Source organism: Corvus hawaiiensis, chromosome 3 (assembly GCF_020740725.1).
Source record: "Corvus hawaiiensis isolate bCorHaw1 chromosome 3, bCorHaw1.pri.cur, whole genome shotgun sequence".
NCBI lineage: Eukaryota > Metazoa > Chordata > Aves > Passeriformes > Corvidae > Corvus > Corvus hawaiiensis.
In genome coordinates this window covers 60546473-60570885 of record NC_063215.1, presented here as the reverse complement: position 1 = coordinate 60570885, position 24413 = coordinate 60546473, and the positions used below count along the sequence as shown (strand labels likewise).

At 38.2% G+C, this 24413-nt stretch overlaps 1 protein-coding gene across 21 annotated transcripts in view; it reads left to right on the top strand.

The window, feature by feature from the left end:
* Positions 1-24413, top strand: part of SYNE1 (spectrin repeat containing nuclear envelope protein 1) — a 294642-nt gene that overhangs the window by 208049 nt on the left and 62180 nt on the right. For 15 of the 21 annotated variants that reach the window (XM_048296782.1, XM_048296784.1, XM_048296792.1 and 12 more), the window contains 17 exons: positions 1001-1174; positions 2955-3146; positions 7339-7473; positions 8064-8170; positions 9170-9320; positions 10132-10266; positions 10429-10584; positions 11402-11611; positions 12922-13023; positions 14747-14866; positions 16336-16536; positions 17737-17910; positions 18338-18469; positions 21175-21371; positions 22312-22444; positions 22822-23004; positions 23798-23947. In XM_048296782.1, coding sequence (XP_048152739.1) covers positions 1001-1174; positions 2955-3146; positions 7339-7473; positions 8064-8170; positions 9170-9320; positions 10132-10266; positions 10429-10584; positions 11402-11611; positions 12922-13023; positions 14747-14866; positions 16336-16536; positions 17737-17910; positions 18338-18469; positions 21175-21371; positions 22312-22444; positions 22822-23004; positions 23798-23947 — 2652 coding nt within the window. The remainder of the gene's footprint in view (positions 1-1000; positions 1175-2954; positions 3147-7338; positions 7474-8063; positions 8171-9169; positions 9321-10131; positions 10267-10428; positions 10585-11401; positions 11612-12921; positions 13024-14746; positions 14867-16335; positions 16537-17736; positions 17911-18337; positions 18470-21174; positions 21372-22311; positions 22445-22821; positions 23005-23797; positions 23948-24413) is intronic. The other 6 variants (XM_048296801.1, XM_048296787.1, XM_048296780.1 and 3 more) reach the window with 2 other exon arrangements.

Genomic DNA, 24413 nt, shown 5'->3' with positions numbered 1-24413 from the left:
ACTGCTTCCCATCCGCTTAACCTCCAGTCTGTACTGATGCATGGGGTCGCTCCCGTGCAGGTACAGAGCTTCGCACTTTCCCTTCTTCCTGTCAGCTCATTTTTATAGCCTTTCAGGGTCCATCTAGATGGCAGAATAACCCTCTTACCTTATCAGCCACTCAATCCATTTTGTGTCATCAGCAAGCTTGTTGAGGCTCATTACTGGCCACTCACTAGACTTTGTGCACTGATCACCACCCCCTGGCTGCAGCTGTTCAGCCAGTTTTCAAATTCATACGGGGCAATTAAAGGGTGAGCAAGACTTGGTGATCACTCCTTGTCTTCCCAATGGATGGACCAGCTGATGGATGGGTGGGGGGCATCTCTGTTGGTTCGGTGCTGATGCTGCAGCAGCTATTGAAGCTTAATGTCCTTCCATACCGCATGGCTCAGGGATCCTCTGAGAGGCCAGAGAAGGTAGACAGCTCTTCAGGCTTCTCTTTACCCATGTGACTGTACCAAGGGCCCACCCATGCTTTGTTTGGTCCTTGAAGTACCCATCTTGTGCCTCTCTTGAGCAGCAGTAAGGCAGTAAGTCTAACAGCCTGCTGCCAAAAAAGGCAAAGCTGCTCTCCTTTCCCTGCAGCCCATTCCCAGCTCTGTGCATTCCTTTTCTTCATGTGCATCTTTCTCCGTAAGCAAACAGTGCTGTACGAATTGAGCAGACTGAATCAATGAGGGGGGAAACCCACAGGGGAGCAGCAAGAAGAGGCAGAAAAAGACTTCACCTTTAGAAAGATGTAATAGCAGAGTTCTACCAGAAATACAGTGACTGAACTGAAACAGAATTTCAGTCATCAGAAAAACACACTCATCAATTGAAAGAAATATTTTGTAAAAGATAGGTCTTACTATGGCTTAGAAATACTGCATATGGTTTGTGCAAAATAGAGAGGAAAAACTTTTTAAAAGTAACAGTTTATTTCTTCTAAAAAGTAAAATGCAATTTTTACATCTAGGAAAAACTGAATGAGCAGCTCGAAGAACAGCGGCAAGAGCAGGCTCTTCAAAGGTACAGGTGTGAAGCTGATGAGCTTGACCACTGGCTGCTCAGTACCCGAGCTATGCTGGACACCACTCTGCTTCCTGCTGAGGAGCCTATGGACATGGAAGCACAGCTGGTGGACTGTCAGGTAAAATGTTAAGACCGTTATTGAGTTGAATAAGCCAGCATATTTGTGGAGAAGTTTCTGAGCTCCTTAGCATCTTCTATATGCTCAGTTTGCTTCCTCAAAGATTTGTGAAACAAAATATAGCCTGTTCTTAATTTCTCATTAGAGATTGCGAACAGCACTTTAGAAAGCCCATGTGAACGTAGCAGCAGGAAAACAGAATGTCCTGACTGCAGGAAGATTTGAAGTTCTACATCTTTCAGATGTAGTTTTGTTTAGCTTTAAAGGCATTGTATTTGCTTCACTTACTGTTTTTGCTCCCCTCAAGCTGGAGCTGTTGAACAACTCACCTGATAGGTGTGAAAACACCTGCAGTGTACTTTCCTACACGTCCTTTTCCAGATGAAGAACATACTGGCAGTAGCAGTGATGACTGGGATAGCGTTGTGTTTTCTTCAGGAATAATCCTTACATACATGCAAAAGTAAAGGATAATCATCAGTATTTACTGGTTTTGTATCTTGAAGATTAATCAACTCAGACTACCTGAACAACTGAGGAAAGACATGTTTCTGCAATAAGAGTTATTGCAAATACTTCTATTAACAAGACTTGGATCAGTCATAACATCCAGGTTCTCAAATCAGTGGGAATTTTCCATTTTTAAATGATAGTTTAGAATTGTATAATCATTATAATTAAAATTACAAAAGAGACAAGAGAAAGATGGACAGAAGATCCCATTTCTTATTCAAGAATGAAGATCTCAACTATTTTAGGGTAAATGAGAGTTAAGTTTCATACAAGTCTGATGAATTTTCACTGACAACGCTTCATCATTGGAGTATTCAGTCTGCTTAGTCTCAAGAGTTCTTTCATCACCTGTCCTTGAGAGTCTTTTGTTGTACATAGATAAACCCTGGGAACTTTAAAAAAGCAGTATTTTTTTTAATATAGTCTGTAGGAAACTCAAAAAGAAAAGTTAACTTTGTGGAAAAGTGAATACTGCTGTTCTTTTGCTGTTTGTTAAAATCTTAATGCAGTAAGTTCTATATATTTTTTTCCACTTTTTAGAGAATCTACCAATCTTATTCTGGACACATTTCTTCAGGAGAGATATTTGTAAGTTCATGCTTGACAGTTGCTATGGAAGCAAAAGCATTTGATGTCAGGCTAGGTTTTTGAGCAAGACTTGCTTGAGCCTTGAATCTCTAATACAGGAATGCTTAATGGAATGTCAGGGAAGTAGCTTTTGAGAATAAACATTCCAGAGATTTGTCACTTTAAGTCTCTCTTTAGACTAAAGAGGATTATACAGAAATCCTTAAGTCTGTCATGCACCAATCAGAAAGAGCAAGTAGTGAGAAGAGAAGCTTACCAGCGCAGCCAGAGCAACACACAGTAGGAGGTAGGAAGCACTTGACTGCATGTAAATGAAAGAAGAGCAAAGAAGTAACTCTGGCTGTGTGCTTCATTTCTTGTCCTTCATGGATGTCAGTCTAGCTTCTTAGTCATCCTTACCTTTAATATGCAAATAAAGAGCATCTCCTCTACAACAAATTACTTGTTTCAAGTAAATTTTAATTTCCTATTTTGAAAAAGGTTGCAAACTGAAATGGCAAATACAAACATTTGCAAGCATATTCTAGAGGACTCTGAATGAGACTGGAAGGCAAAGCAATGATAATCTGACTTGCTCTTATCTGGGCAACGGGTGAGGTAGGCCGCAGGTCGTCTTGCCCAAAAACGTGACAGGTGGTGGAAAATGTATGAATTTGGGTCTTTGTTTTTGCTGCTGCAGAACATGTTGGTTGAAATAGAACAGAAGGTGGTAGCCTTGTCAGAGCTGTCTGTGCACAACGAGAACTTGCTTATGGAAGGGAAGGCTCACACCAAGGACGAGGCAGAGCAGCTGGCTGTGAAGCTCAGGACACTGAAGGGCAGCCTTCTGGAGCTGCAGAGAGTGCTCCATGACAAACAGATCAACATTCGGGTGAGTGGCTCTTTCCAGCTGTTTTCATGGTGGGCAGGGGTTTGGGGATTTCATAGCAGGTTTATGCAACTGGGAAGAAGACTAAAAGTTTTGTGCTGAATAGCTTGAGTTATTAATCTTTAGTTAGTACATGGAATTATAATTCCAAAATAAAAAACTTCCTAGAAAGCTTTAGTTGATCATTTTCAAGTTAACATTGCTTTATGGTAAAACTATCCTAACCTCAGTATCTTCACTGAGGACAATAATGAAATAGATAGATGATTAGCTTGGTCTGGATATACTCTATTCCTGTTTCCAGTCCTCCCCCAACAAAAGAATGATCCTAAATATGTGCTTTTTTGCAGTGTGCACAACACAGTGAACAGGTAACATAAGGGAACATTTTTAATTATGGCTAATACTTAGTGGCATCATTATACCAAAAAAAATATTTTATTAAAAAAATTCATTTAACCTCCATCTTGCCCTAGGTTTCTATTCCTAGCAGCTTTGGTCTGCTTGTTGCCACTAATTCATCATATTTAACAGTTACTTTTGGTCATTCTTTAGGTCAAACTAGCATGTGGAGAACCGAATACATACAAGAAACCCAGCCATGTAATGTGACTGACTGGTTTTGAATTTGCTTGCCCTGCTGTGACTCCCTCCTCCCCCTTTTCTTTTACTTCTTTTCTTGGCTTTGCTGTTCAAATTAAACATGATAAGCTTCAAAGATTTCTGGCTTGTAATGCAGATTAAAGTCTACTGAGAGGTTAGCTTGAAAAGTCACTCGATGTTCTAAGAACTATTTTTAGTCCAAAGCAGCTGAATAGCTTTAAAACTTAACACAGTTTCAGAAAAATAAAGAAATAAAAAAGAAAGGAAACCCCCAGGTATTTGTTCCTATTGCTTCTAAGATGAAGTAACTTTAATGTTATTCTTGCATATTAAACCTCATGAGTAGGCAAGTGAAAAGTAATCCACAGCATGTAGGCACATGCTACTTCGTTCTCATATATTACCTGTGAAGTGAAAAGGCATCGCAGAGTTTTTTTCTAAATTTTAAAATATTTTTTAAAATTTTAAATGGAGCAGTGTGATTTAGTTTACTTAAACTCTTAAAACAGAATTTTGGATGGTTTTCTAATTTCTAAAATAACAACAAAATAATTTCCAGATGTAGGATATGAACCAGTTAAGGTGGTGCATGAATGCAAGACTCAAGTTTCTTTATGAATTTCAAGCCTTTCTTTGACTTCACTTACAGATCATGTAAGATAATAGACATAGGCAGTAGAACATCTTCTAATCTTCACTGAGCAATTTTTTTCAAATGAGTTCTATAATGTTGTTTTCCAAACAATGGACTGAGGCCAAGAGCATCAGATGCCCCAAACTGTATCCACTGCCACTATAATTCTGTTCTATTAACCCTGAGAAACATTACAAACTAACAGCACTGTTGTTCATGCATGTAAAAAACTCAGACTTCTACGTGTCTCCAGATGTTCTGATAACCTTGTAATTGCCCAGAGTCATAGACCAGCCTCCTCCCAAAAGAGGGAACCTCCCAAGTGGCCCCGAAAGACTATTATAAAGACTGAGCTATATTTTCCTTAAAGCATATTTCAGCCTGTTGCTCCTGTGCACAAGGCTTTTTAGGAGTCAGTGTGAGATTCTCTGACTTTCTTGGAACAATTTCAGTTTTCTTCTGATTTTAGTTAATGAATGTTACTAATGACATAGAGAAGGTGACTTGGAGACCATCTTCTTTATGAATAAAATAAAGTAGTGAAACTAATCAGAAACATGCTGGAACAGGAGTGTTGCAGACTATACTGTCTCCAAAGGTGGCGCTTTGAAACACACACAAAATACTGTGTCTGTTACTGTTTATTCTCTGGTTTAGGGGCAGTGAAACTGAATAGACTCCTTAAAAAACAAAGAAGTAGAATGGATTCTGCAGTAAAAAAAACCCCAGCAAAACAGATAGTGTTTCTTTACTTTTTATTATAAAGGATGTGTGGGGGAGGAATGACTCGTTTCACAAGAAAAAGCATGCCTATAATTCTGAAATCCTTTGAAAGATCAATTTCATCGCCATCTTCTTCAGGGATTTTCCATTTATTTTTGTGCTAGGCTGGACAGTACCCGTGAAAGACAGGTTCAAGCTTGTGTTTCCCTGGCTGTTTAAAGGCAGTGTAATACAGTTCCTTCAGACAAACTTCAAATGAAAATGCAACAGTATTTTTTTCAAACTTACATTCTGTAATTTGACAATGATGAAGTCTGGTTCACAAATACTCTTAATCTAAAAAGTATGCAAAACAGCATATTTTCAAAACTTCATTGCATCAATGAATGCCACAATCCTTTTTACACTCTTTGCTATTGCAGGCACTATGAGACTGTTATTTATATGTCCTAGTATAATTCCACAATTGTAGCCTCTCAGTCCTCTTCCCAGAGAAGAAGGGACCCAAAATGTAACTGAGGTCAACCAGTCCACCCAAATGCAAAGAAGAACTAGGTACTGTTCTCTAAAGAAATTTACAAGTTGAATAGCTATAGTCTCTAGAGTATATAAAATGAAGCAGATGTTTCTCCGCCCACGCACAATTTACAGAAAAATTGTCTAACTTGTAATAGAAAAGCTAAAATTCCAAACCCTCTTTACCTCTCACATATTATTTTCATTGCCCAATCTGACTTTCTGTAATAACATCGTTCACACTCCAACTATGTCAGCTTTTCTATAAACTTGTTCCTACAAAGCAAAGTATCACAGTTTACCTGCAAACTGAAACCTTAGTAAAACAAAGTTATTTCATAAAGCAAGGGCTCATGGTTCTTTTCCAGCTCCAGATACTTCTTGCTTGTTTTGCTCCTCTTAACAGTTTATATCCTCTAACACTAATCAGTCCTTTCAACTTCAGTACACTCATCTTTCCCCAAAATTAAAATCTTACACCTGACTTCTACTGCTTAGCAAAACTCTGCTGTTTCAGTGGCTGGTGCCAGGGACACTGGTGGCAGAGGTCCATCTCAGTTGTTGGCATAAGGAGCACCGGGTGAGGCAAGTAGGATTTCCACACTCACCTTCTGCCCTACTGGTCCCTGTCTGATTTGAGAAACGTCCTCTGAACACACAGAGTGTCTGTGTTTTGGAGAGCCTGTTGTTGAACCATTTGGCACCCTTAATCTATTTAGAATAAAAGTTGAACCATGGGCGTATTACGAATCCTTAAAAAATGAAATGGACAGACAAGGTGGGAGAGGTATTAAGCCCCAGCTTTAGATCTTGAAGCTTTCAAAAAACCCAAAAACGTACAAGCTCTACAGTCATCATATGACTGCAAGTAATATTAAATAAATCCAGAGAGATGTGTACATCTAAGTAGCCACACCTACAAGTCTGTCTCTAACATAAGGCCAAGCATACTAAAATACCTACATTTGAATACATTGGCTGCTAAAATTATTTAAAATTGCAGCCAGCATGGAAGAAGTTGATAAAACGTTTTTTTGAGCTATTAAGGCATTTGTTCTTTTTTGCATTGCTTACACAGAAAGCCTGTCTAATCACTCATGTTGGAAAAACATAATGATAGAAATATGAATGGAAGGAGCTACTGCTTTTGCTGTGCTGTTCTAACATTCTGTGGTTTGATCTCTCTTACTTTCTCTGCTGTTCATATCATGTCATCTGCTGTTTACCCAGTGTGTTTCTGCTGAACATAAGAGTTCTGTACTTATTGATAAATAAATATGGACCAGAATGACAACCAGAATTTTCTCTTTTTCAATTAGACAAAAAAATTGCTTTTATTAGGATAAAAACAAACCTGGCAGAAACAAACCACTGAATCCCCGCATTGCCAGCTAAAGTTGCACCCTCCTTTACAGATCAAGGGTGATTTTTAGAAGCAGAACAGTGTTTAGAAACACATCAGTCCATGGTCTCTGACCTCTGGTCTCTGATTCTGCTAAGTGCAGTAATGGCTGTTTATTTTTACATTTTCAGGGATGCTCTTCTTTCTAGAAGCCAAAAGCCAGTAAAAGTCAGAAATCTAAAGTCATTGCTCACTTCAGAATTTATGTGAGCCATCAGCTTGGGAGGTGGGAGATGGTTTTGCACAGATGAGCTGGACCTGCAATCTCTCTAACAATGCAGGAGATTTTTTTAAATCTTAAATTATCTTTCTTAAAGCAGGGATCTTTACAAGAAAAGGAAGAGAGTGATCTGGACTTCGTTTCCTCACAAAGCCCCAGTGTTCAAGAATGGCTGGCACAAGCAAGAACTACTCGCTCCCAGCAGCAGCAGAGTACCCTGCAGCAACAGAAAGTTGGTGTTTTGCATTTCTTTTACTCCCATCTTTAGATTGCACTTAATGCCATAGCTGAGCCACTCTTGTTAATATTTCCACTGAAATATTAATTTTTAAACTGTTTCTTACTCACTGCTTTTGTAATGATGCATCTGAATTCACTGTCTCATATCTGTAACCATCAGGCAGACTAGACTTCCTGGGTGATCATGGTCAATTCGCTTAATCACTCTATCCTTCTTTTGTCCATCAGTAGAATAAAATTGAATCAACCCTTTAAGTTACTCTAAGGAGAGATGATAATATTCAAAATAATAACTTGGCCTTCATAGAAGCAAAGATACACATATTGTTGTGTTGCATGATATGGAGATATTCTCACTAGAATAGGTTCCAGAAACTGCATGGCATTAGTTAATTAGGTCAATAATCCAGTTTATGTACCCAGTTTTTCTGTGTTGGCTGGAGATTTTGGACCCCTTTTGGTATTCAAGAAAACCATTTCAGAAGTAGCTCAGCTAACTTTGCATGAGAGTTAAGCAAGGTAGACATATTCTTCCATGACAAAATCAGTTTGTTTGAGATTAGTTCTGGTTTTTGTAACTAGGAGCTGGAACAAGAGCTAGAAGAGCAGAAGAATCTTCTTCGATCTGTAGCATGCCGTGGAGGAGAGATCCTAACACAGCAAAGCTCTGTTGAAGGCCCATCCATAAGGTTTGCTTTCATGTGTTGTTCTGAAAAGTAAATTTCTGAAGCTGTGCTTTGTCATCCTTATGTTTGCATCCTTCTTCTGCTCTTAGTCCTCTAATTTTTGTTTTGTCATTTTTACACAGCACCTAGGGTACTGGAATACTGATTTGTAATTCAGGGGTCTGATAATACAGTTACACAAACTGTTTTGTGGTAATAGATCACCTTCAGCATTTAGAAATGCCCTTTATTCTTACTAGCAGGCATCACACTATAATTAAAGACTAGTGGGACTCATTAGACAAGGAGTGGATCAGTTACTATAACTTTATGGACCAGCACTGGTGCGTGAATCACATCTACCTCAAACATTGGCATCTGCCATTGTAACCAGATCTTCCCAGATGAGATACTCTGCTTAATTTTATTTTTACTGCAATTAGCAAGTGTTTTTCTTCTTGAAGCCTTCATTCTACTGCCAGAAAGTACTTAACCAGTCTCCTTCTGTTTGAGGCTTCCTTCTGTCACATGATGGTATGCTATAGAAGTAAAGAAAAAAAATCAAACAGAAAATTCTGAATGTGATTAACTGTTTACCAATGCTAAACTCATATGCTTGTACTCCATTGAAATATCTCAGTGTGTCTGACATTTTGAGAAAGGAGGTGAGGAAGGAGTCAGATAAAATATTTATTTTAATTCATGCTTTGAACCAAAACCTCTTTATAGGTTACATTTCAGTGTAGTATATGTTCAGTCTGGTTTGGGGATTTTTTACTTATTTTGGGTACTTGAAACTCTAAACACTTTCTTAAAAAGTACATTTTATTCTATCAGACAAGAACTTCTTGCTGTTCAAACCAGCCTTTGTCTTATTATCTGAAAAACAAAACCAAAACCAACAACTCAAAAGCTTTGAAAAGTAGCACTTAATGTAAATGTAGAATTTCCTAATGGAAAATTGTAACTTTAAATGATTATAACTTTTGCATTTCTTAAACCTTTATGCATCTTCTGATTCAGTGAGAAGCCTGATGTGCTCTCTGAAGAATTAGTCTTAGAAGGCGAAAAGCCATCCTCTGAAGAACAGATGAAGAGGAAATGGGAAAGCCTAAACCAGGAATTCAGTACCAAGCAGAGACTTCTCCAGAAAGCTTTGGAAAAAGAACAGCTGGTAGCTTTTTTAAATTTCTCATTCCATTTTCTCTTTGAAAGCAGTTGTTACAACAGGAGGTACAATATGTAGATCCATTAACGTGCTGTAGTTAATGCATGAGATACGGAACAATTTATTTTTGTGACCCCTTTAAAAACTGTTAAATATTGGCACCAGCACTGCTCATGTTCAAAGTGATTTGAATTGCACTACCATCAGGTTAATGAACTAGAAAGGAAGAAAGAGCTCAGGCAAAATGTTTATCTACTTATCTAACTCAGGATAATTCTGTAACAAATCATCCCTCTGGAATTGATCAGTACCCTGGCAACCACTTAGAGGAAAACTGTTATTTTCAGTTTGAATTTGTTGGTTATACGCAATTCTTGATCTTAGTGGATAAGGAATTTCAGGCACAAAATTTCTACTGGAAGAAACAGGGATTCATGAATTAAACTGGGGACAATCCAAAATCTATATTAACATATATCTTCCATTTTATTGTTAATAAACCCAGACCCACTCTTCTTTGTATAACACTCTATTAATCAGCTTCCAAAGTTCTAAATACCTTGCATTATTTAAACAGTAATTAATTATACTTTTGGTAAAAACCAGTAATTTTTAATTCTGGCCTACAAGTATTTATCCTGCATTTCTAGTGAACCTCCTGTTGAGCAATATTTATTTGAAATATTCATGACATGGAGCTTTTGTGGGAGAACCATGAGCATTAGCTGGTGATAGTCTCAGTCAGCAGGGAATCTGTACAGCTGAACTTTGTGCCTTGCATATGGTAGATGCATCCTAATTGGTACTTGTCTCTCAGCAGCTTTATAGCAGACCAAACAGACTGATACCTGGAATGCCTTTGTATAAGGAGGAGACACAGGATGAAGATAAATCCTTAGTGTCACCAGTATTGGTTGAATTGAATCAGGCCTTTGAAGATGTCTCATCTGAGGTAATTTTCAATTGTCTTTACACCTGTCCTCCAGCAAAGCCACATTTACAGTGAAAACTCTTCCAGCTGTGACCTGGAAATACAGGCCTTTCCCAAATAATTAGAAGTTAGAAAGACTGTCTTGTATTTCTATTCTGGACTTCTCTGGTTCCTTTTGCCCAGGCTGGACGGGTGGAGGAGACCCTGCATCTTGAACAGAAGCTGTATGATGGTGTCACAGCCACGTCGGTGTGGCTGGATGGTGTGGAAGAGCAGGTCTTCATTGCCACAGCCCGGTTGCCAGAGGAAGAAACAGAAACATACCTTTGCAAGCAAGAGGTAAGGAATCCGTGAGTAGGACTTCCTTTCAATTGCCCATAAGTGTGCATTTTATGTAGTGTTTAGAGCAGAAGTATTAGACTCCTGGATAAGTGGCATGTCACTGACATAATCTCTATGTAACTGCAGCATTCTGCAGCTGGCCGTGTAGAGAATGATGCGGAAAGCATGGACTCTTTCTTCTGTTTAGCTTCTTTTCTAAGTATTAGCAAACACCACATTGTCGAAATTGAAACAAAGTGAAAAAAGAGGGAGGAATGCTCTGGGATATAGAAACAGTACAAGTTCATCAACGTTAATTAGGGGTGAGAGAGGGGAAGAGAATCGAGCGGTGGCAGGGAGAGAGAGGCAATAGGACAAGGGAATAACTGTTTTCAACTGAAGAGGATAGATTGAGACGAGATATAAGGACGAAATTTTTCAAAATGAGAGTGTGGAAATGCTGGAGGAAGTCGCCCAGAGAGGTGGTGGATGTTCCCTCCCTGGAAACATTCAAATTCAGGCTAGAGAGGGCTCTGAGCATCCTGATGTAGTTGAAGATGTCCATATTTGATTCAGGAGGGTTGGACCAGATGACCTTTAATCCAACCCAAATGTTTCTATGGCTTTACATCACTTTGTTCCAGTGCTTGTTTTCCTTGGAGCAGTCTGTTATCTTTTCACTGTCAGAGGTTACTGTAGCTGCCATCTTTTTCTAATGTGTGTGTATACCAACAATGTAAAAAAGTCACTATATCACTGCAAAACTTAAAAAGTTTATGGCAATGTTTTCCTGCCAGAATGTCTGATTGTCACTTTTGTTTTTCTATAAAATTAGTCTCTTGCCAAAGAAATCAAAGACATAACAGAAGAAGTGGATAAGAACAAGATTTTGTTTGCTCAGATATTTCCTGACGGTAGTGATAATAGGGTTATTATAGAAGACACTTTGGATTGTCTCCTGAGAAGACTGACCTTACTGGAGTCAGTGGTAAATCAGAGATGCCATCAGATGAAAGGGCGGCTCCAGCAAATTGTCACGTTCAAGGTATGAGGCCCAGGTGATGAAATTAACAGAGGTATATGTCAAATGGAGATACAAACGCTGTGAATTTTTGGTACCAAATCAAAAGAACAAGGTTGTCACAGATTTTTTATTGAAAAATCAAACTTCTCAGGCTATGCAAAATTTGATACTGTAATAATTACTCAGAATTTAAACTCTCTGCTAGAAGACCTCTACAACTCATGCAACTACTGTAAAGTGATAATCATTCCATGCTGTCTCACCCTACTGGCATTACATAAAAGGAAGTCTGTGTTGTGCAAATGTGAAGAAATGATTGTAAGTGGAGAAATGTGCACTTTCAGAAATCTTTTCAAACAGAGTTCAGAAATGCTTTCAGATCTTACTTGGTCTCTACCTTATCTCCTATCATTATTATTATCATTATCGTTATCATTATCATTATTGTTATCATTATCATTATCATTAATAATACACTTCAGCATGGTTTATTTTTAATTTAAAAACCCATAAATTTAAAAAAAAAAAGATTCCTTGTGTCTTTAGATTAGGGTCATCTTTTCATAGATTGTTACTACTGGATTTCCTTCCAAACTCCGTAATCTTTCCTCTGTGGTCACCATTTTTCAATGAAAGACCTTCCTTTGCTGATGACAGTGAAGTTGATTAGAATTCATTGCATTATTCTTACAGATTTTTGGTATTTAAAATAATTACTGAATGTAAAAATAAATAAATAATCAGTAATGATTTCTGAAAGTCTCAGAAGAATGTGCTGATAATTTTCTGTTGGGATGAATGCAATAAAAAGATAATTGGTTGTATTTCAGCAAGTAATATTTATGTGTCTGGTCTGATAAAACATTCTAAAAGTTGGAGCTTATGGTTAGCCCTGTAATGTGTGGGGGCCTTGTTTACTTATGTGTTATATTTGCTCAAGTCTGTAATTAAAACAGCTTGCCTTAGAAGGTAAAACCAAGCTTGTTTACAGTCATAAGTGGTTGAATAAACTGCTCAAGAATAGCGTGTTTTTGTTACATGAAGGTAATGACCCTTGGTAATTAATGATCTAATTGGAAGGCAGAAGCAGAAGTGCATTCACTCACGGGTTATGTTTTGAATAGGAGTTGCTTTAGCTCATAGTTTTCATAACTGGATTTTCAGCAATGTTAAATTCTTTGCACTGGCTCATTATGGCACTTTTCAAGTGGGTTCTATGCTGTAGTGCTGGCCATGTAACAGTTGATGATTTAAACATCTTGCAACATGGAATATTTTTCAGTTGTTTTGTGCTGCGATTGGCTATAATCTGTTGGTTTTGTCTCCTGTAGAATGATCTGAAGCTCATGTTTACATCGGTGGCTGATAACAAATACTTACTTCTACAGAAATTAGCAGAGGCAGCTGACAGACCAGAAACAGAACAAATGCAGGTACTACCACATACCTGTCACTTGGGGAGAGGGGAAGAGGTAAAGTTTTTATCCAAAGTATAAATGAATTCTAGAGAACAGTTGCTTTTAATGGAAGAACAGATGTATTCACATGAAGTATAGGAAAATGAGTACGTCCGAGAGTGTACTACACATGTTTGTAAGTAAATAAAACAAAAAGGCACAACAACAAAAAAACCCTACCAAAAGTGTCTTTCTTATCTCCCAGCTCACCCAGTACCTAGTTATGCTTATACTGGACAGTATTTGAAAGAAAGAAAACTTCAATAAACAAAACAGTCCAAAGTTTAGCTAAATTGTTTGGCTATTAAACTTCGTGAAGAACTGAAGGCACTTTCTTGCTCACTGGTTTATAGTCATGTCTTTAATGTTAATAATTTTAATTTAAGACAGTAATTATTATTTCTTTATCAGGAATGGCCTGATGAATAATTAATTATATGAAAAAGTATATCCTGTTTTCTTTCTTCTGTTTTGCCAGTGAGAAAAATGAATGAAGTATGCTAAGGGCTACTTTTTATAGGTATTTGTTGTTACTGATGCCTGGTGCCAGCAGGTGACTGAATGGAAGAAACTTAACCCTTCAGCTAAACAGAAGTACTGGACTTTATATACCTGGCATTCAAATTTTGAAGGAGTTTATGTCTCCTGTATGAAAAAGAGAGATTTCACTGTGTCTTTCTTCTCTATCTTGTGATGCCAAACACTGGCAAAAATTTATTTCCTGTGTGATTAATTTAACTACCGACTAGGAAAACAATTTGGTAACCAAAGCAAGTGAAGTTATTTGTTTCCAAAAAAATCTCCCTTGGCTGATAAAACATTCAAACTTAAAACCATTGCTGTTTGTTCAATATATGTGATTAGGAAAGTAGAAGTAAGGCCCTTAATCAGCTGGATGACTTTAGTTGCATGAGGTGAAAGTTTAGTGACTGTATTGTGCAAACTCCATCTTACTGGAAGGCAGGAGTTCTGCTTCACATACATAGTTAAAGAATATTTGGATAGGCAGCTTCCAAGAAAGGGCCTCAACAAAGTACTTTTAAGTACAGGAATCTACCTCATGCTTTTAACTTTGTTATAATCCGCATATGTTACTTCAGCAGAGACCTAGGAAAGCTTGTGACTTCCACTGATAAAACTCGTCATCTGCAGACACTTGGAAATACCAATCTGTGTTCTTAAGTTGCAGTTTTCCAAATGAGAAAAGGGAGCTACAAGTCTTTTTCCTTGACAGTAATTTTGGCCCCAGCTTGGTCCTGAAAGGGACCTATGCACAGCTCTTTGCTTTCATACATGGATTCTGCTGTGATGGTTGTTTGCTTGGAATGACTGTTAATAAAAATAATTCTTTAAAAGACATTGTTGCATTTAAAAAAAAAAATATTTTGGGCCTCTATTGTATAATTAAAAGCATGGAAATTTACAGAGATCTTTGGTATGAAAAAATACCAAGAATAGTATTTTATATGATACTAAAACAGCTTCTTATTAAAAAATAATAATGATATGCTTATTTAACTTTAAGAAAAAAACTGGGCTCTCCCAGCTTTTAATTAATACATTTACTTCATAGCATCCTTTAAAATTTCAGCACATTGAAGGTCTGAGTAGCACTGCAAGCAGAAAAGAATATGATCATAGGCCAGCTGCACTAGTGTTCTTAAAACTTCAAACTAAGCAATGTAATTTTCATATACAGGTAATACTGCAGGCAGAAGAAGGTTTAAAGGAACTAGATGCTGGAATCAATGAATTAAAGAAGCGTATAGACAAGCTACAAATTGAGCAACCTTCTCTACAAGAATTGTCTAAGATCCAGGTATGATTCATTAGTTCCATCCTAGACCCGTCCATCCTATCACCTGTGATACCAAAGGAATGCTCTTTTTTATTGTTCATAAGGCAGTTTAGGAAAAGGGATTTAAAAGCATTTAAGTGTGTATAAAAGATAATGTTCTCTTGTTCACCTAGTTTTTCTATTTTTGCCTCTTCAGATTTCCTGACATCTGTTATTAGCAGTATTAATTGTAAAAATCTGCAAAACCATGTTTTCTGTCAGCTCTTTTCCACTTTGTTTTCAAACACATGAAGTGAAACATAAATTTGTCTGCTGGGGGTTCATCCCTGTTCTCACCAGTGTCTCATGATCTCCAGTTTAGTACTGTCTCACGCCTGTCATTAAAAGAAGGAGGGGGGTAAAGGAGGATATAGGGTGAAGTAAGACCTGAAACTGGAGATGTTTTGCTTTTTCTAGAACATCTCTCATGTAAATACATGTTGGCAATTGATATACAACTTGTATAAACCTGTTGAAAATCCTTTTTGAGCAGGCTGGTGCAGGGAAATGCTTGAGGAAATATCAAGGAGAAGGTTTATGACTGAATTTTATAATTTACAATGATCTAATAATAAATTGGAAGCAAATAAAACAGCTGAAACTGGACCATAAACTTATTAAGCCAACAAGACAGTGATACCAATTAAAAAAAAAAAAGACTAAGAAATGTGTCTTTTGCCTAGTTCTTTATCCCTTTGGTCTTAGCGCCTCCTGCTGGTTTGTTTGGGGCTTTTGGTTTTTGTTTTTTTTTTCTCTCAGATGATGTCCCGTTATGTGCCCCCTCTCTTTCATTTCAGTTTTTAGAAAAGCCTTCCTTTTTTCAGTTGTGTTTCTCACATTTTTCTGTGAGAAATGTTTAAAGCCAGGAGAGCCAGCTACAGTCTGAGGGTGGGCACCTTGTTGTAGCACTGGATGATCATAGGGATATTTTGGTTGTTGGAATGTCTTGTATAGATCAAAAGTATGGGCTTGGTTTGGTTTTTGCAGTAAGTTACATGTATCTTGCTTGTAAGATTCTGGGGGAGGAGAAGGAAACAGAGCTGGCTTTGAGATGCCTATAGTCTGTACCCATGATGGAATCCATCCAGTCCTCTGCATTATAGAAAGTAAAATGTAGACAGCATCTGCGTTGCATGGTAGTCACTGTTTTTTGATGCATTAAGCCGAATCACCCTACTTCTTTGCTACTTACATTAAGCCTTAGGGATTCTACTAACTTTTGTGTGAATGCATGCGCTTGAAAGAGTTGCAGGTCTTGCTTATTTTTTCTGCCTTTAAATGGTGTGATGTTAATTTATCAGTGAAGTCAGTACATCTGCAAACTCTTTTTGAGTTGGAAATAAATGTTATTCTGCTAGTATTCACAGAGAGTACAGGGACAGTGAGGTTGCTTCCAGGAAGACATGTAAGATGTGAAATAAGAGTCACCATTGCTGTCCTTTGCCCCCTAGGATAAGTATGATGAGCTGCTGATGATCATTGGATCCAGGCGGAGTGATCTGAATCAGAATATGGCTCTTAAGAGGCAGTATGAGCGGGCTTTGCAGGACCTGGCTGACCTGGTAGAAACAGGCCAAGAAAAAATGGCTGGTGACCAGAAAATAATTGTTTCTTCTAAGGAAGAGGTTCAGTTGCTGCTTGAAAAACATAAGGTAAGAAACTGGGACATGTTTCAGGGCTAGTAATGACTCGTTGTCACAGTTTAGCCCCGGTGGGAAACTAAGTACCACACAACTGCTTCCTCACTTTCCTGTTCCTTTCATGGGGAGAAGGAGGATGGGAAAGAAAAGGTAAGCCTTGTGGGTTGAGATACAAATACTAATACTAATAGCACTAATAATAATAATAAAAATAATAATTGAAATAGTGAATATAATTGTGAGGGAAAGGAGAGAGAGAAATAAACACAAGAGAAATAAATGAGTGATGTACAACATAGTTGTTCACCAGCTCCCCCCACTTTATATACTGAACTACTGAACATGATGCTCTGTGGTATGGAATATCCCTTTGGCCAGTTCAGGTCAGCTGTCCCTGGCCATGTTCCGCCCCCCCCCCCCCCGGCTCCTTGTGCACCTCCTCAATGGCTGAGCGAGGGAAACTGGAAAGTCATTGACTTGGGGTAAACACCACTCAGCAACAAACAAAACATCAGTGTGTCATCAACATTGTTCCCATAGTAAAGCCAAAACACAGTGCTGTACCAGCTACTAAGAAGAAAATGAACTCTATCCCAGCCAAAACCAGGACACTTGTGAAGAGCAGGTTGCTAATCTACTGTTCCTAAGGATTTGGGAGCTTTTCAGAATGGTGGGCCAGACTGTATTTTAAGTTGGAGCCAATGAACTGTTCTGACAGACTGAGTTTCAAATGATTTGTTGAAGGTGAAGCCAGGTAGATTGCATTTGCTCCCTTACTGTAATAACAAGTTCCTAGTATTGTCCTTTCAAGCTACATAGCAATTTCATCTACCACTCCATTTATTTTCAACAGAAATTTACATTTGGTAAAAGCACCCCCAAATATGACAAGTATTTCCCACATTTTCATTAGGCAGAAATTTTTGGGGGTGTTTATCTGATTTAAGCTGGTTTTGTTTATGGAATGAGGATCAGGATGGCATTTGAATGGAAAGAATGACTGACTCCTTTCTTTGAATAGACCATTGTCCTCTTTAAATTGTGTTGGACTTCATGAAATGTTGTGAAGTGAAAGGTTTGCCTAATTCTATATCTTTAGATACTTGATTTTACTGCTTATGCCTTAAAATGTTGTTTTAGTGGTAATGAATTGAGTAACAATTGCACTTTTTCTTTTCTATTCTCCCTCTCCCTCTCATCCAAATTTTTCAGGAATATTTTCAAGGGTTGGAGTCTCACATGATCCTGACAGAAACACTTTTTAGAAAGATGAGTAGCTTTGCCCTCTTGAAGGAAACTCAGTCACATTCAGAGATAATGACACATGCTTCAGCTGTATTAAAGCTGGCTCATAAACGAGGTGTGGAGCTGGAATACATTCTAGAGGTGAGAATTTCTGTGGTCTTTTCTGTACTTCCATTGTGATCAACCACCAGGATTTTCTGTGGTGTTGATTTCCTATGCTTGGACAGAATTGATGAGCATCAGTCCGTTTTGTCATACACACAAAGCACTGATAGACTACATGCAGTCTTTCTATTTAACTCTTGTGGTGGCACAAGGTTTGTTCCTCTAAGTTTAAAGAGCTTAGTTTTAGTTGGTAGGGAGAGCATGACAGTTTTATCCATGTATTCTAACCAAAAGTTGAGCTTGCCACAGAGATGGTGTGTTTTTACCAGTTTGCTGGACATTTGTATGGTTATTTCTGTACTTTTACAACCATATAACTGTAGGATTTCAGATCAAAAAAGAAAAGTAATAAAATTTCTAGCTACCCAGATTCACCGTATACATGGATAATTTGTGCTTGTAGACCTGGATGCATCTGGATGAAGATTACCAGGAACTCAACAGACAGCTGGAATCTGTTGAAGGAAACATCCCCACTGTTGGTTTGGTGGAAGAGACGGAGGACAGGCTTACAGACCGGATTACGCTTTTTCAGGTTGGTGCTTTGTAGACATTCTCTGCAGAAAAGAGGGGTTAAAGGCATCTCTGACTCTCATCTAGTCCAGCCTCCTACTTAAAGCACTGTTGTCATGGGCTGGATCAGCAACAGCTTTGAAAACCTCAGAATATGGAGATCCCACAGCTGATGAGGAGAACAGTTGCGGTCCTGCACCACCACTACTATAAAAAGTTTTCTGTAATGCCCAATCTGTATCATCAACTTTCAGCTTGTCACCAGTGTCCTTTTTATATTGTGTGGTACTACTGAGGAGCTATCATCTTTTTAATTCTACTCCAAATAGCTGTAGGCATTTGTTAGACTGGCCCTTAGCCTGCTGTTTGTCTAAAGCAAGCACACTTCCTTCAGGCTCTTCGCAAAGGACATGTGCTCTAGGTCCCTAAATAACTTAATAGTTTTACACCAGACCCTGATTACTTCCTTCTTCCTCAGCTCGGTGAGAGACGGGGTCAGAGCACAATCAAATGGAGTAGACGTGGCCTCATCAGCACCATCTAGATGAGGATAGTGAAATAACTTCCTTTGGTTGTGTTCAAACAACCTGCTATAGGCCAGTGCTGTGGCTTGCCTTATAAGCTGCCAGGTTAAATACACTACCAATTTCCTTCCTAACCTGTACTGAGAAACATGGCTAGTCAGCCCAGGGTGCAGAAGTTGCACTTCTTGAGCCTCCCAAGGTTTCTGCTGTCTCCAACCTCAAGTTCAGTAAAGTGTGTCTGGAATCAGTCTGCCATTTTTTGTCCCAGCCAGTCTTCCTATATTAGTGTAATCCACAAATTTACTGAGCGAGTGCTGTCTGCCATGATCCATGCCATCAAGATGTTGAAGATATTTGGGATAAAATATCAACAATCTCTGGGGAACTCTGCCCATTGCAACGTGCCAGCCAGGCATCAAGCCTTTGATCACTAGCCTTGATCACTAGCTGGTAATGCAGCTCATTTCCACCTGACAAAACAGTCCATTTATCCAGTCGGAACTCTCTCTGCTGCTAGGGGAGGGTCCTGTGGGAGATGGTGTCAAAGGTCATACTGAAGGCTGTCTGATCCACAGAGACAGTACTTTTGTCATAAAAGGCTGGCAGTGAGTTCAAGCTGAACACTCCAGATTACCTCTTGGTCCTTTTTGTCATTGAAAATGGAATCCAGGAGGATGTGCTCTATGATCTTTCTGGAGGCCGAGGTGAGGCTGAACAGCCTGTGGTTCCTCAAATTGCCTTCCTCCCCAAATGCAACAAGTAGTTTAAATACAGGTTTTCTGCCACATCCTGTTTTTTTGGTCTAGTGTTTTGTCTTTGTCTCCTTATACTAGAAACTTTAGTTGGGGATTTTTTGTTCTCTTGTTTTTTTTACAGAAAAATGTCTGTCAAATTTTTCTTGAAAATGGATTTTTTATTGTTATCTTTCTTGTTACTTTACCAGACAGCTTTCTGCTTTTCCAATGGTATGAGGACACTTAAGCAATCTGTTGTGTGGAGGACATTGTTTTGGTTTTGTTTGGTGCTAGGCATTGTTTGTGTTGGTCCTGACCCTAGATTAGTTTTCTTCTTTTGTTTTTCTTTTCAGTTACATAAATTAATTCAAATCCAGATTCTTGTATTCTGATATGTCATAGATCTTATTATTTGGCCACATTTAGGTTAATAATCCATCATAATAAATTTTTTACTATCTTAGAATTTTTTTTAAGCCACTTGTCTCAGTTTTTTTTGTATATATGTTATATCTAAGTACACACACAGACTCACACATCTACAAAGATAATTTTTTTAATCTATTAGAGCTCTACTTTTGTGAAAGAGGAAATAAGAGTGATAGGAAGTTCATGTACTCACTACATGACTGGTAGTTTTGTACCTTTTATATTCAGATTACTTTCATCAGAACTGAAAAATGGGAATGCATGTACATTTTACACTCAAACTTAAATCAACGTACCGATTTTTTTTAAATCCATACTGTTTGTGTAATGATAGTGGAATTTGGCAGGTATATCTGCCCACATGTACAAATTCTTCACCCATCCACAAATCACCGTTTAAATTAAATCTGTCTCAGTTGCAGGTTCATTCTGGGTAATAGTATTAGCAGCCTTTACTTTTTCATTACCCTTTTTGCTTTCTTGTGCAATTAAAATTGGTCTCTGTGTTCAGGGATTTGGATGGATGGGGTGATGTTCTGTTTTGTAGCCAAGAGGAGCAGGAGGGTAGATCAGTAAAAGAGTGAGATGTCCAGAGAGCTGAAGATAGGCATTGAAAGGGCTGAAGAGGGAGCCACTGTTAATAATTTGATACTGGACATCTTTAACTTTCGTTGCAGTAGATGGTAGGTTTTCAGCAGATGGTAAAGTAAGTTCTGGTATTTTAATCAATTTCTATCGGAGATGGTGTTACCCCACAGAGATTCTTTTCAAGTGTAAAATATCTACGTGGAGGAGGAATTCATCATAAGGAGGAACCAACAGACATTGACATGATTGGGTTTGTGGCAACATGTTCAGCTTTTGAGCAGAGTGCCTGCATGATGGTTCTCAGGGAGTTCTAGAGCCGGAGCAGAGGAAAAAATGACATGTGCTGTGTTGACATTGGATATGCTACAAAATTCAGCAAAAGGAAACTAAATGTTGAAGAAGTGTGGTAGCAGAGACCTGCAGTTATCTAACCATCTCCTCTGTCATTACAGCATCTGAGATCTAACCTGACTGAATACCAACCTAAATTATACCAAGTGCTAGATGATGGGAAGAGGCTCCTTTTTTCTGTCAGCTGCTCAGAACTCGAAGGTCTACTGAACCAACTGGGAGAACGCTGGTTAAGTAACACCAGCAAAGTCACCAAGGAACTTCACAGGCTGGAGACAATACTGAAGCACTGGACAAGGTAATGCTGATGTAATGGGCAATATAAAGTTCTTCACCTGTGCTGTTCAGGTTGAAGCCATTCTGGACCCAGAACTATTAGATACAACATTTAAAAGAAAGTACTTCGAGAGGTATGTCATAGTTTGACTGCTCTTCTGCTCCGTAGAAGTGCTGTTGTACTCTCTCATTTGTAATAAAAAATGTAGCAGATAGGAGTTGGTGTGAGGAAATTAGAAAATACTTTTTTTAGATTATTAATTCAGAAGCCCTGTGTGCATACAAGTTGATAAGAAAAGTTGTGTGCTTGCTGGGTAACATAAGTAGACTCAGCATGTTCTAGTGGACGCATTGCAGCTTCTGGGTTCTTGTGGGTCTCTGTGTGTCATTGCATATATGGAAGGGAGCTTTTGCTACCTTTACTAATGTTCATATGCTACTTTTGAAATTATCTAATTGGTGTAAAAGCTTTGTGAATCCCTGGCTTATGTGTGGACACTCTAATTCTGTTACCTCATTAGTCACTTGGCATGTGAAATTATATGGAGATGGTTTATGAAAAAAAAAGTTAAGTTTCTGGTCTGAGATAATTTTTGGTAAAGATTTAGGAAGACTGAGCCTTCTAATGGAAATTAAGTCTGTTTATGTGCATTGGGTGGGGTTACAGCTTGTCCAAAGAGGTTTGTGACCTATTTACTGTCCTTCATTAAACCTTTTTTATAAAGGCAAAATGAAGGCTCTGTTAGAAATTGTGAGCATAGTGGCTAAAACAGGAGCTTCCTGATACTGTGCCTGCCCGTAAAATTAAATTACATTTTTCTGAAATTTGGTAAAGAAAAAGTTTTTATTTTTATTTCAAATCTGGCATTCAGTATCTTCCTCTAACATATGGAGGAAAGACCGCTCAGTTGGAAGCAAGAAGTGGCAATGACTGTTTTAGTCTTGTTCAAACATCTTCCCAGGTATCAGAGTGAATCAAATGAATTGACACAGTGGTTACAGTCTGCAAAGGAGCGACTTGAGTTTTGGAGCCAGCAGTCTTTGACAGTTCCTCAGGAACTAGAAACAGTTCGAGACCACTTGAACTCCTTTCTGGTAAGTTGTTCACGGACCTGGGACACTTATTTCTCTCTAATTACAAATAAACAGTTGTTTAATCAGATGGTTATACTTTTTCTCATCATTGATGAGTATGTAGGTAAGCTGTTCCTCAAAATGGTGGTGTGTATGAACATTAAGCACTTCTTTGCTATATGCAAGGTTTGTAAATCTTGACGATTCTGAAAACAGAAAATAGTTTTATGACTGAACAACATTTTTATCCTTGCTTAGCCTGAAGTATAGATGATGAATACTAATAGAAAGTACATACTTTAGAGGGAAAGGAGGATATTCTTAGCGTTCTGAGGCAAAACTCTAAGTAAAATAAAAAAGTACTTCATTATTTCCACAAAAAATGGTTCTGCTTACAGGATTTTTCAAAAGAAGTGGATGCTAAATCATCACAGAAGTCTTCTGTCCTGAGTACTGGGAACCAGCTCCTCAGGCTTAAGAAAGTAGATACAGCTGCATTGCGTGCAGGATTATCCCACATTGAAACCCAGTGGACAGAGCTGCTCACACAAATCCCATCAGTACAGGAGAAGTTGCACCAGGTAAGAAAGCCAGGGATGGCCTTTGATATTCCAGAAAACTCAGACTGTACGGTTGGCACTGCCTAGTTGCTTCCTTTCTCAGTTTGTCCATGTGAGGAAAGATAGGAAAAAAGTCATTCCTGTTTTATTGTGGGAATACCTATCACTGTTAATTTCAGACTTTCATAGTTATATTGGTTAAATTTTAACCAAAGAACATGTACACATGAGGGTTTTTTCAACATGTTGGTATGCTTTCTGGAAAAAGGGAATTCACATCCTTGTGCCTTCTCAGGTTTGGATAGTGGTTTTGTTCAAATTGAATAGGTTAGGTTCAAGTCTGTGAAAGACAAAATAGATGTAAAACCATTGTTCATGATTTCTGTTAGTATGTGGAGGAGCAGGAGGCTTTTGGTTGTGCAGTTTTGGGGTTTTAGTGCTATAATACTGAAGTTAGAATTATGCTGGTTGAAAAGTTGACTTAGTTTTCGCTTACTAGGAGGTTATCAGTGTATTGCTTCAGTTTATATCTTAGAATGCTCTCGGAGTTAGTAACAACGTGATTTAGGGTGAGAGAGGAAGAGTAACAAATGTTAACTGAGTCTGTGATACTAAACAAAGCAATGTCATTCAGTAGTTCTTGGAATTGTCTTGTAATACAAAATATATTATGTCTACCTAAAAATGTCATAGAACACATTCCTGAGTAACTAAATGCAGGCAAGCTGTACTGTATCAAATATGAAACTGTGTTAATGCAAAGCAAGGAATTCTTATCCATTTTCTTCACAACATGATTCTCTTATCTCAACAGCTCCAGATGGACAAAATTCCTTCTCGCCATGCCATCACTGAAGTTATGAGCTGGATTTCACTGATGGAAAATGTAATTCAGCAGGATGAAGAAAATATAAAAAATGTAGTAGGACAGAAAGCAATTCAGGATTACGTCCAGAAGTACAAGGTACTAAGTGGCAATATTATTAGTTTTCCATTTGAATTATCCCCTTTATTACTACAGTTAAATATCTATACATTTGTAAGATATAAGTGATCTAGGGAAAAAAAAAACCGCCAACTTTGTGGAGTGGTTGGAATTGTCCACAAGTTAGAACTGGGCAATCTTTGATACTGTGGAAAAGAAGCCAAAACTGCTTTTAATCTGCTGTTTACTTATGGCAGGAATATAATTTTTAATATGCTTACCTTAATTTCCAGGAAAATCCAAAGCAATATGCACATTATTAAACCTTTTTAGATTTGCCAGAGTGGGGGCAGCACTCCAGGTAAGGTCTTGCAAGAGCAGAGCAAAGGGGCAGATTCACCTCCCTTTAACTGCTGGTCACTCCTCTTTTGATGCAGCCCATGATGCAATTGGCCTTCTGGGCTGCGAGCTTACACTGTTGGCTTATGTCCAGCTTTTTTCATCC